We start from the raw sequence: 12,652 nt of genomic DNA on the forward strand, positions 1-12,652 counted from the left end.
CCATAAAGATTCTATGGGACAGTTTGATTCATTTAAAATTTTTACTATATTTGGCTCTGATTTCTTTACATATACTGCCACTCCCCCACCAGCAAAACCAACTGTGTCATTTCTCTATATTTTGTACCCTGGTATTACTGTCTCTCATTAATTATCATCATTCCACCAAGTTTCCATGATGCCCATTATACCAATAGGACAAATCTGGTTTAGCATAATTTCAGACACAGAGGTTAAAATCTGGTTTAAAGGTTGTGTTAGAGAAGAGACAGTGGGTGGGTGGGTGGAAGCTTTTATACTGTTGATTCGAACATCCTGGAACAGAGTGGTGTGTGTACACACAGACACAGACACACATCACTAGTAGGAAACTGTTTAAAAAGATTCCACTGTTGCATGAGAGGTCAAACAATCTCCTAATGGATCACAGATAATGAAGAACCAGTTTCACCCAATTTGGGACAGAGATTGTTATAGTGCATCTGGTTTAAATGTCATTGCTAATTGAACAGGCCATTATCAGATGTGTTAACCTTCACATTAAAAAACCAACAGAACTTTAGAGAAGTTTACATTTTCTTCCTGAAAAATATATTCTTTATCTCTATGCAAATGCTGATTTTACAATTGTATCTGTATCTTGCCCCACTGGGCTTAGAACAGAGTTAAAATTGAAATGGCCATTTTCAGTGTACTGAATCTAACTGTTCCAGAACGTCTGTTGGGAAAGTGCATAAAATGACAGGCCATAGTGTGGATGCTTTTTGGAAATGTAACAATCTTGTGAAGTGAAGGATGCAGAGTGGTCAACAGTACAAATAATATGTGCCTTGTCCAGAGAGGAAGTGCTGGTAGTTCTGAACACTTCTGCTTGGTTCTGTGGAGTCTGAAAGCCAGGCAGCAACAGAGGAGTTATTCTGTGACAGAGACTAGATCTTGTAGCTAGCACTTGGCTTTTTATCTGAAGGGCCAATATCAGACTGGGGTGAGCAGTGCAGGAGAGCAAAACAAAGAAATGTCAAAAGTTAGAGGGAGTGGACTCTAAAGATGGTTAATGCACTGTGCACAAAGAAGGTGAAATCAGACTTTATACCTCTACCCAATCAAAGATTTGTTCATCATTCGCCTTGTCATCAATAATGAGTTTTTCTAGCTGTTTGTTTAGCTCATCGGCAGAGAGTTCTTCCTCTGAAAGTGCTTCGGAGGAACTGGAACAGTCAGACACTGTGAAGTCTAAGCTCTGCAACGAGAAGTTATGGGAAATGATTAAATGTGCTTTTTTACACTGACTCATGTGAAGGCAAAATAACAAGCAACACTTTGGTCTGTTTTATCATTATAATGACACATGTCCTACTATTCACTCTGAAGAATCATAGAACAATTTACAAACGAGACACTGACCTACAATCTATTCTGAGGGATCACTTCATCCAGCCAGGAAATGCAGTCACCTTTGAGGAAAAAAGTGGCACAGTGCAACACTGTACTACACTTTAACCCATGAAGTTGTCTAATTGAAACGACAGGGAGCCAGAACTGAAATTTGGTCAGGAAGCTATGGCTAATACACTACTTTTGCAAAATGTAACATAAGATCTATAATGATCACTAGTTCCCAGATCTTGGTTTTACAAACCCCGTTCAGTCAACCTGTGGAACTCCTTGCCAGAGGATGTTGTGAAGACTAGGAATTTAACAGGAGAGCTTGATAAATTCATGGAGGTTAGGTCCATTAATGGCTATTAGCCAGAATGGTTAGGAATGGTATCCCTAGCCTCTGTTTGTCTGGAAATGGATGACAAGAGAGAGATCACGTGATGATTACCTGTTGTGTTTACTCCCTCTGGGGCATCTGGCATTGGCCACTGTTAGCAGACAGAATACTGGGCTGGATGGACCTGTGGTCTGACCCAGTATGGCCTTTTTTATGTTCTTATGTACCGACTCAAGGGAAAAGTGTCCTTTTTTAATCACCCACATCACTTTCAAGCATTCCTTTGGTGTCTTCCATCTAATGTACTGACCAAAGCTAATCTGACTGACTGGAGTACCTCATCTTCATGTTCCATTTTGACACTATTTAGGGATGGAACTGAAATGAACAACTAGGACTCACATTAAAAAAGAAAAATAAAATAAAATGCAAACCAACGGGCCAAATATATGCTACAAAACAGATACCTCGGAGGGCTCTTCTCTAACTAAAATTTGCTTTCAACTCACCTGCTCAATGAGAAAGGTATTTACATCCTCCCCTTCAGGTAAATAGTCCTTCCAACTGAGGCCAGCCTCCCTCCATAAGGCTCCTACTTTCTTATGGCTCTAAAACACAAAGCAGTTTGTTAATGTTTTTAAATCTGAAGAGAAAAGCACAGGAGCTTAAACAGGAAAGGTGCTGCTGCATAAAGAGAAATACATAATCATTTAGCCATCAAAAATATGTCTAGCCATGATGTGAAAACTTCCAGAAAACCTGTGCTGGAAAAGTGATATATAATATCCTACCTTTTACAGATAAATGTTGTATCTTGTAAGATGCTCAGATGCCACAATGGTGTGTAATAAATATGGCTGGCTTGATGTGATATATGGAGTTTGCAACAACATGACCAAAGATCATCTACAATAAAGTGATCATATGTAAAAGTGTGGTCCAGTGGATATGATACAGAACTGGGACTCAAATGATCTGGGTATTACTCCTGGCTCTGCCACTAACTTGCTGTGCTCTAGTCAAATTTTACTTATCTTTCTGTCCCTCTCTAAATGAATAAAGTTAGAGCATGTTCACTTTAGAAAAATCATGTTTACATGGCTATGTATGTAGATCAGTCCTTCAAAGCAGGAGTGACATCAAAGTCACAGATTAAATCCTACAAGTCATTGTAAATCTATGGAAAATTACCTCTATAACCATATGTGGTATAATCTTCTGCATCTAGCAGTCCAGTAGACTTCATGCCTGACCTTTCAGAATTCCCCAAAATGTTGATACATATAATAAACAGTACCGAAGATAATGATAGTAACTAAGCTCTTCTTTAGTGCTTTCCATCCAAGAATCTACAAACTCTGCAAATATTAATGAATTAAGCTTCACAAAACATTTGGTAGAGTATTATTATCATCCTCATTTTACTGATGGGTTATTGGGTGTCTAAAGTATAGACCTCAAGATAAATGTGGCCTGATTTTCAGAGGCAGATTATAGAAGTCATTGGGATCTGCTTGTCCTCAGTATTTTTGTGACTCAAGCCTAAGATTTAGGTGACCAAATATGACGTTGGATTCCTGACGTTGGGCATTCAACTTTGAAACTTTTGACACACGTGACTTACCTAAGGTTACAACAGAAGTCTGGCAGAGCTAAAAATAGAACCCAGATCTTCTGACTTTAGGCCTGTACTTTGACCATGAGATCAAGGCTACTTTTCCTGCTCTTCTCCCACATGTTATAGAGAAAATAGCAATCCACAGTCCAAACAAGCAGCAAACGACTAATTTAAAAAAAAATCAAATACTAGCTTCTCGTTACATTAAGGAGCTGTTGCATGGAAAAACTTCTGGAACAACTGACCTCGTCTGAGTGCATGCTTTGAAAAGGAGGTGAGAAATTTTATAGGGTTAACTTACAGAAGTTGCACGGTGAATATGTATCTCTGTTCTCAGAGTTGCGTTGCTCATGTCCATTTCACAAAACTTCATGTGCTTGGTGCTGGAAGTTTTCCCCTCTGCTGTACCCAAAAGGGAGCAGCCCTAACGACTCCTGGAGTGGCGCCTCCATGGCATGGTATGAGAGGTGCTGCGTGCTTGGGACGGGGTGTGGTCACGAAGACTCCTTGGAACAGTTCCCCAGTGTGCTGATCATGCCTCTGAAACACCTTCTTGCTCTCTGGGGCTCCCCGCGACCCTGCCATGCTGCACCAGATTCTCCCCCAGACAAGGCACAGAGATGGGTTCACCACTCCCTGCCCCTGCCCCAAACGGCAGTGCAGACACTGAACCACTTCAGCTCTGGGAAAATGCAGGTCTAGGGCAGAGCAGCCAGGAAACCCCAAAAATACATTTGTCTTTTTTTGTATAAAAGTTTTACACAATGAAAACTTCTTCAAGTAAGCCCCCTTTATCAATGAAAGGAGGATGTGCGCACTGATTCTTCCCCCCAGGTAACAATTATTTACACTGGGCTTGGTAGTCAATAAAAGTGCTTGTATCAAATGCAAACAGTAGAATTTAAGTGGTTGCAAGTGAAAACAGATACAAATAAGTTACAAAATGAAAAGGAAAAGGAAAAGGAAATGCACAGCTAGTTCTAATGCACCACAACTTACTGTACATGGTTCCTACCCTAAAAGTTGTTCATATTTCAGGCAACCCTTTCAGTCACAGATGACCTTTTACTCTGACTTGGGTCTTCAGTTGTCTTTGTTCCTAAGCCAGCCAAAGACAAACGGACTGATGCTTCCCCCTGCTTCAACAGACTTTTTCCTGGGAGGGAACCCTTTGCTCTCCATTCTCCCTTCCATGGAAAATTACCTGGCCAAAGTGGTATCCCAGTACAATGTGGTATGGTCACACATCTTCCTAGCACCAACCACTGCTTAGACTTACAGGGCAAACAAGGCTGTTTACAAGCCATTAAGTTGATCACCCAGTCGTTAAAACTTCTAGAGCACTACTGATGGCTCTCATTAACCCATTTAAAACCATAAAAAAATCTCATACTTCATATTTCTAAGTTTACATACAAGAACGATCCATGCATCGAAATAAGCTATGCAGATTCTCAAATTGTAACATTAAAATTGAGAGGTTACATGAGGTATTTTCCTAGAATCACAGAGCTGGAAGAAGACCTCAGGACGTCATCAAGTCCAGCCCTTTGCCCAAAGCAGGAACAATTCCAACTAAATCAACCCAGCCAGGGCTTTGTCAAGCTGAGATTTTGTCCAAAGCATCTTTGAGTTATGCATATTTATATTCAATAGCCAATTTCATAAATCACGGGGGGACTGTTTCTCCTCCCTCGGTTCCTTCTTGCCAGACACTCCCACAGTGGGGAAGGAGGGTGGGATGTGGAATGGACATGAGCCACACATCTTGAACATCAGTTATGAAAATGTAACTGTATTTTCTTCTTTGAGCGCTTGCTCATGTCTATTCCACAACAGATGACTCCAACCAGTGCCCTTGGTGGAGATTAGGAGTTCAAGGCAGTTGACTGTAGCATAGCTCTGCTGAACCTGGTGTTGTGGTTGTGTGATGGTACAGTGAGACATCAACGTCGGCACTGGAGACCATGTTGCAGCCCTGCAGATATTGTGGATTGGTACATGCGCCAAAAAGGCCGCTGCTGAGGCTTAAGCCCTAGTTGAGTGCTCTTGGACTATGGGCAGTGGAGAAACCCTTGCAAACTTGTAATAGGTCTGGACACAGGCGGTGATCCAGTTTGAACGCTGCTGAGCAGACACTGGCAGGCCCTTCATTCTATCGGCGGTGGCCACAGAACTGTGTTGATCCGTGGAAGGCGTGGTGCACTCCAAGTAGAACACCAAGGCCCTCCTGACAGGTAGTGCATGGTGCTGGTGCTCTTCTACAGACCTATCAGACTTAGCAGAAGACTGGTAGGAATACGTCCTCATTAATGTGAGATGACCTTTGGTAAAAAGACTGGTTGCAGCTGCAGCTGGACCTTGTCCCTGTAGACAATTGCGTATGGGGGTTCCAAGGTCAGGGCTCTGATCTCCAAAACCCATCTTCCTGAAGCCACTGCCACCAGGAACATCACCTTCCAGGACAGCAGGAACCGAGGGGATCCAAGGCTGGTCTAGTGAGCCGGAAGCGGCCTAGGTAGAGGTCCCACTGTGGGATGGGATTCCAAACCTGGGGATAGGGCCTCTCAAAGCCCTTCAGGAATCTCACTGTCATGTCCTGGGAGAAGACCATTTGCCCTTGGATCAGCTTGTGAAAAGTGGAAATGGTGGCAAGCTGCGCTTGGAGAGAGGAGGGCGCCATCCCTTGGTTTCTAAGCTGCAGCAGGTAGTTAAGGATGGCCTGGACCAGGGCACGGCTTGGTGAGATACCGTGCTCTGCAGATAAAAAGGAGAACCGTGTCCATCTTGCCTGATACATTAGGCATGTACACGGCTTCCTGCTGTCAAGGAAAACTTGCTAGACCTCCTCCAAGCAGGTGCTCTCTTCCTCATTTAACTACAGAACATGTGTGCCGAAAAGGGCAGGGACACAAGACTGGGATGCAGAAGTTGACCTTGATGTTGTGACAATAGGTCCAGGCGATTCGCGAGGGACCAAGGTTGGTAGAGCACCATGCTCATGAGATCATGCTGATCCAGTGCTGGTGGGACCACACTGGAGTAATAAGCCTTGTCTCGTTTGACCCAATACCAAACCTGACTGATGAGAGGAATCAGGGAATGTGTACAGCAGGTCTTTGGACCACAGCAGGAGAAATGCATCTGAGAGGGAGCCCCTTCCCAACTCCCCGTGGGAGCAAAACCACTGGCATTTTTTTGTTATGCTCGGTGGTAAAAAGGCCCACATGAGGAGGGCGCCACCTTCAGAACATTGTGCCAGCCACGTCTGGGAGGAGCGACCACCCCTAGTGAGAAGAAAAGTCCCTACTGAGTTGATTTGCCAGAGCACTATTGATGCCCGGGAGATGACAGGCCTCCAGATGGATGTCGTGACTGATGCACAAGTCCCTGTGAGGAAGCACCTCCTAGCATACAGATGACAGACGACTATCCCGTAAGCCATTCCAGAAGCCACCACCTCCCTACCTTCAGGATATCCCTTATCCTGCCTTCCTAATACCAGAACCTGCTCCACCCTGGGATAACTGATGTCGGCCCCGTGGGGGATGGGACTCAAACTTAGCAGCCTGTGCTCCCCAGGTGAATGCCCTAGCTGCCTGTTGATGTAAAACATAGAGGCTGTATTATGCAGGAGGACTCTCAATACTTTGCCACATCAGGGAGGAAGACCTCACAGAGAACAGATTAGATAGACATCTGTCAGGGATGGTGTAGACGGAGCTTGGTCCTGCCTTGAGGGCGGGGGGCTGGACTCGATGACCTCTCGAGGTCCCTTCCAGTCCTATTATTCTATGATTCTATGAGTACAGAGATCATCAAGGACACCCCAACTGAGATCTGAGGCATCTGACCTTTGCTCACAAGAGAGAGCGGGGGCATCGAACATGCTGCAATATGGCTTGAAGATGCAGGCAGACTCTGGCCGTGGTCAGGGGAAACTTGGATACCTCTCCTATGAGGTTCATTAGGGCTCAGCATTTATCTAGGCACAGGAAGGCTCTTGCACAAGTTGAGTTGAGCACTGCCTCAATTAATTCTGGAATGGTATTACTGTGGACATTTTGGCACTGACTAGGAGTCCCAAGGACCGACAGCTCACCAGAAGGACCGCTCTGCTGTTTCGGACCTGCCCTTGATCAACTAGGTGTCGAGGTAAAGGTAAATCCGTATTCCCCAACATCTCAGTAGTGCCCTCCACTTGGTAAATATCCTTGGTGGCATAGCTACGCCAAAGGGAAATACCATAAACTGATAGTGGGAGGGTCCTATTGTAAAGTGGAAGAAGTGTCTGTGGCCAAGGAAAACTGCAATATGGAAATAAGCGTCCTTTGGGTCGAAGGTGTCATTCCAGTCTTCGGGATTCAGAAAGGAGATAATCAAGGCTAGGGAGACCATGGAAAACTTGAGTTTCCACAGATACAGACTGAGGCATCTCAGATCCAAGACGGGCTGCAGGCCTCCTTTGGCCTTTGGGATTAGGAAATATATAGAATATATAGAAGCGATGAGGAGTCCTGTGGCACCTTATAGACTAACTGAAGTGTAGGAGCATAAGCTTTCGTGGGCAAAGACCCACTTCGTCAGATGCATGTAGTGGAAATTTCCAGAGGCAGGAATAAAATGCCTATATATTTCCTATATAAAATATAGAATATATAGGAAATATATTCCCCCTGTTCTGATACTGAAGTGGAACTTCTTCAACTGCCCCCAACTGCAATAGCTCCTGAACCTCCCGAGTGAGAAGGATCTCACAGAATCAGAGAACACTAGAACTGGAAGGGACCTTGAGAGGTCATCGAGTCCAATCTCCTGCCCTCACGGCAGGACCAAGCACCATCTAGATCATCCCCCATAGATCACAGAATCATAGAGCTGGAAGAGACCTCAGGTGGTCATCAAGTCCAGCCCCCTGCTCTAGGTAGGACCAATCCCAACTAAATCAACCTGGCCAGGGCTTTGTCAAGCTGAGACTTAAACACCTCTAGGGATGGAGACTCCACCACCTCCCTAGGTAACCCATTCCAGTGCTTTACTACCCTCCTAGGGAAATAGTTTTTCCTAATATCCAACCTGGACCTTTCCCACCAAAACTTGAGACCATTGCTCCTTGTTCTGCTGTCTGCCACTACTGAGAACAGCCTTTCTCCATCCTCTTTGGAACCTCCATTCAGGAAGTTGAAGGCTGCAATCAAATCCTCCCTCACTCCTCGCTTCTGCAGACTAAACAGACCCAACTCCCTCAGCTCTTCTCATAAGTCATATGCTCCAGCCCCCTAATCATTTTGGTTGCCCTCCGCTGGACCCTCTCCAGTGCGTCCACATCCTTTTTGTAGTGGGGGGCCCAGAACTGGACACAATACTCCAGATGTGGCCTCACCAGAGCTGAATAAAGGGGAATAATCACATCTCTGGATCTGCTGGCTATGCTCCTCTTAATGCAACCTAATATGTCATTAGCCTTCTTGGCTACAAGGACACACTGTTGACTCATATCCAGCTTCTCATCCACTGTAACCCGCAGGTCCTTTTCTGCAGAACTACTACTTAGCTGGTTGATCCCCAGCCTGTAACAATACTTGGGATTCTTCCGTCCCAAGTGCAGGACTCTGCACTTGTCCTTGTTGAACCTCAACAGATTTCTTGTGGCCCAATCCTCCAATTTGTCTAAGTCATTCTGGACCCTATCCCTGCCCTTAAGCATATCTACCTCTCCCCTAGCTTAGTGTGATCCGCAAACTTGCTGAGGGTGCAATCCATCCCCTCATCCAGGTCATTAATAAAGATATTGAACAAAACCAGTCCTACAACCGAACCTTGGGGCACTCCGCTAGAAACCGACCGTCATCCTGACATCGAGCCATTGATCACTACCCGCTGGTCCCAACCTTCTAGCCAGCTTTCTATTCATCTTAACCGTCCATTTATCCAATCCACATTCCCTTAACTTGCTGGCAAGAATATTGTGGGAGACCGTATCAAAAGCCTTGCTAAAGTCAAGGTCTATCACATCCACTGACTTTCCCACGTCCAAAGATCCTGTTACCTCATCATAGAAGCTAATCAGATTGGTCAGGCATGACTTGCCCTTTGTGAATCCATGCTGACTATTCCTAATCACTTTCCTCTCTTCCAAGTGCCTCAAAATGGATTCCTTAAGGATCCCTTCCATGATTTTTCCAGGAACTGAGGTAAGACTGACCGGCCTATAGTTCTCTGGATCATCCTCCTTCCCTTTTTTGAAGATGGGCACTACATTTGCCTTTTCCAATCATCTGGGATTTCTCCCGATCTCCACGACTTTTCAAAGATAATGGCAAAAGGCTCCTCAATGACATTTTCCAACTCCCTCAGTACCCTCGGATGCATTAAGTCCGGACCCATGGATTTGTGTACGTTTAGCTTTTCTAAATAGTTCCTAACCTGTTCTTTACCCACCAAGGGCTGTCCATCTTCATCTCATCTTGCGTCACTTAGCGCATTAGTCTGGGAGCCCACCTTGTCCGTGAATACAGAGGCAAAGAAAGCATTGAGTACTTCAGCTTTCCCCACATCATCTGTCACTTGGTTACCTCCTTCATCCAGTAGGGGCTGAACACCCTCTCTGATCACCTTCTTCTTGTTAACATGCCTGTAGAAATCTTTCTTGTTATCCTTCACATCCTTAGCCAGTCGCAATTCCATTTGCGCTTTCACCTTCCTGATAACCCCCCGGCATTCTCGAGCTAGACCTTTAAACTCCTCCCTGGTCATTTGTCCAAGTTTCCACTTTTTGTAAGCTTCCTTTTTGTGCTTAAGTTCACCAAGGATTTCCCCTATAAGCCAATCCGGTCTCCTACCATGTTTGCCTCTGTTGCTACGTGTCGGGATGGTTTCTTTCTGTGCCTTCAATAAGGCTTTTTTAAAATACTGCCAGCTCTCCTGTTATACTGCTAGATGTCAAGCATGGCATCTGGGCAGGTTGAGTGAACTCCTATGGGTTCCAAGGAAACCAGGGCATTGGCCGTTGCAGCCATCCCTGTGGGGGTGGAGCTGCTGGTGCCAGAACATGTCTCAGAGGCAGGGACTCCTGCTCAGTGCTGGCCTCCAAAGCATCTTCCTCAATATCTGGGGATTTGGTATGGGGACGCCTCTGGGTGTGTAGTGTGCAGTGATAGATGCGGGCTCATGAGGATCTGTCTGAGGAGCTTCTGTCTCAGGCTCTTGAAGAGTGGAGTGATCCAGCAGACTGCCAATGGAAATCCAGTGATCGACACCTTATGACACCCATGGACTACTAGGATCTGTAGCAAGACGTGCACCAGGAATGGGACCAGTGGCCCAAAGACCTTCTCCTCAATGACGAGCTTTGAGAAGGTGACTGGTGTTGGTGTGATGATGGCTAACAGCGTTGTTGTATCATGCAGTTCTGGGAGCATTACCGAAGACTCTGAGTAACCAGGGACAGATCCTATGTGATCTACAGAAGGCCTGGGAGCTCATCCATAGTCTCTAGGGCTCCAATAAGCATTGCCCCAAATCCTGCTTCCTGCACCCAGAATTGAGGGAATGGAAGGGCTTACATGAAGCACTTCTCCCATTGTCTGATTCTTTCAGGCTGTGTGTCAGAGAGGCCTTGTGGGACGCTATCTTGAGGGGATTGGGGCTGCTGGGAAGGCAATGCATGTACTGGGCCCAACATGGGCTTGTCCCTGGACCATGATAGCTCTTCCGCGTGGCGTAGGCCTTCACTGCTACTTGGTCTTGCTGGGGTGGATGTGAAGGACTCGGCTGCTCTGCCTGAGCCAGCCCCTGGTTTTCTGAGGGGGTTGACAAGCTGTCCACCATGGGCCTGGGCCCTCCCATTTTCCAGATCATGAATGTTGCTGGATCAGACAGGGCTGGTTTTTGGAGGTACCCCCTGCACTAAGAGAACTCTCTACAAATGAAGATAACTGCCGTCGCAGCAAGAAATAGAGCTGTTTGGAAGACAGCAGTTCCGATGCACAGTCACCAGTGGCAAGAAGGAATTGAGGGTGAGGGGGGTGCACAGCGGTCTTTAGACCAGCCATGTAGCACCACTCCAGCGGTTGCTAGGGCTGCTCCCCTACACACCTATTGTGGAATGGGCATGAGCAAGCACTCAAAGAAGAATCTCAAGAGTCTGCAGGTTTAGTTTGGATAAACACCCAGAAGTCTGAATGGCCATTTGAAGCTTATCCAAACTCCCAGAACCTCTCAGGTCTGCAAGAACACGCTCTTTTGTGAGACGGATCAATCCAGAAATACCTTGAGAATGGCTCTGATGAACTATTTCAGCACTCCAGCTTCTGGAAGAAGCCAGGTGCAGAGGTACCTGCAAAAGGGAAAAGTGGTAAGAAAATGGTAACCCAACTTTTTGGAATCTTATTAAGCTTGGTTTGAAATGTGGGGGAGGAATGGCAGGTTTCTTATGTTATTCCTACAGGTTCACCTATTCCTAAATGTTGGGAACACAAGCACATTGTCTTTGTGCATGAGCATTTAATCTCCACACCCAACACAAGTGATAAGTCATATCCCTGCATACTTACCATTTGTTTGCATAGAAGGTGCAATATTTCAGAAAGCAAGACCCCAGCTCTTCCCACAGGAAGTAAAGGTTTGCTAAATTCTCTGGAATGGAACAGAAACAAATACTTCTATTATCATCTTTTACTGTCCTAGACAAATCTCTATGTTGTGAAAAGCAGCTCTTGATTTGGGGCAGGAGGGAAGTGGGGATCAAGCCAATGCAGACAACTGCACAGCTTTAACTTATGCTCTGTACATGCGATCTCATCTTGCTCCCATTGAAGTGAATGTTAAAACGCCAATCAACTTCACTGATGTAGAATTGGGCCAATATTATATTAAAACACTTGAACACCAACTACAACACGAACAATGAAAACAATTCTATACCATATTTTTACATGGGGCCAAATCTACTTTATTTTGGTGGGGGGAGGATTTGGGTGGCAGGATCTTGTAGTTTCTTAAAGCCTAGATTTTAAAGGTATGCAATTCCTTGATTTTAATGGGAGTTAGGTGCCCAAGAACCTTTAAAAACCTGTCCCTAAGCTCTTTGGGGCAGGGAACTGTTACTTTCTAGATATTAGTATAATGTTACAATAACAGGCCCAAACCTTGGCCCTGTCTGTGCTGCTGCAAGAGAAATGAGAGTGACGGTGATCATGATAAAAATATAGTAATGGACTGATTTTGGAAAATGGTTTCCATTTTTGTGCGTGTAGTTTTGCATTCCTGTTTAACAGTAACCAGGCAGGCCGAAGTGGTTATTAATTCTAGGCACA

The 12,652-nt window shown here is 45.3% G+C and overlaps 1 protein-coding gene across 18 annotated transcripts in view; it reads right to left on the minus strand.

Moving 5' to 3' along the window:
- The window catches only part of EIF4G3 (eukaryotic translation initiation factor 4 gamma 3), a 324,364-nt gene that overhangs the window by 12,195 nt on the left and 299,517 nt on the right, over positions 1 to 12,652 (minus strand). For 17 of the 18 annotated variants that reach the window (XM_075906746.1, XM_075906736.1, XM_075906731.1 and 14 more), the window contains 3 exons: positions 11,891 to 11,972; positions 2,227 to 2,325; positions 1,094 to 1,240 (listed from right to left, as the gene is read on the minus strand). In XM_075906746.1, coding sequence (XP_075762861.1) covers positions 1,094 to 1,240; positions 2,227 to 2,325; positions 11,891 to 11,972 — 328 coding nt within the window. Of the gene's footprint in view, positions 1 to 1,093; positions 1,241 to 2,226; positions 2,326 to 2,508; positions 2,624 to 11,890; positions 11,973 to 12,652 lie in introns of those variants that run through there. The other variant, XR_012897363.1, reaches the window with a different exon arrangement.

Source organism: Pelodiscus sinensis, chromosome 23 (genome assembly GCF_049634645.1).
Source record: "Pelodiscus sinensis isolate JC-2024 chromosome 23, ASM4963464v1, whole genome shotgun sequence".
NCBI lineage: Eukaryota > Metazoa > Chordata > Testudines > Trionychidae > Pelodiscus > Pelodiscus sinensis.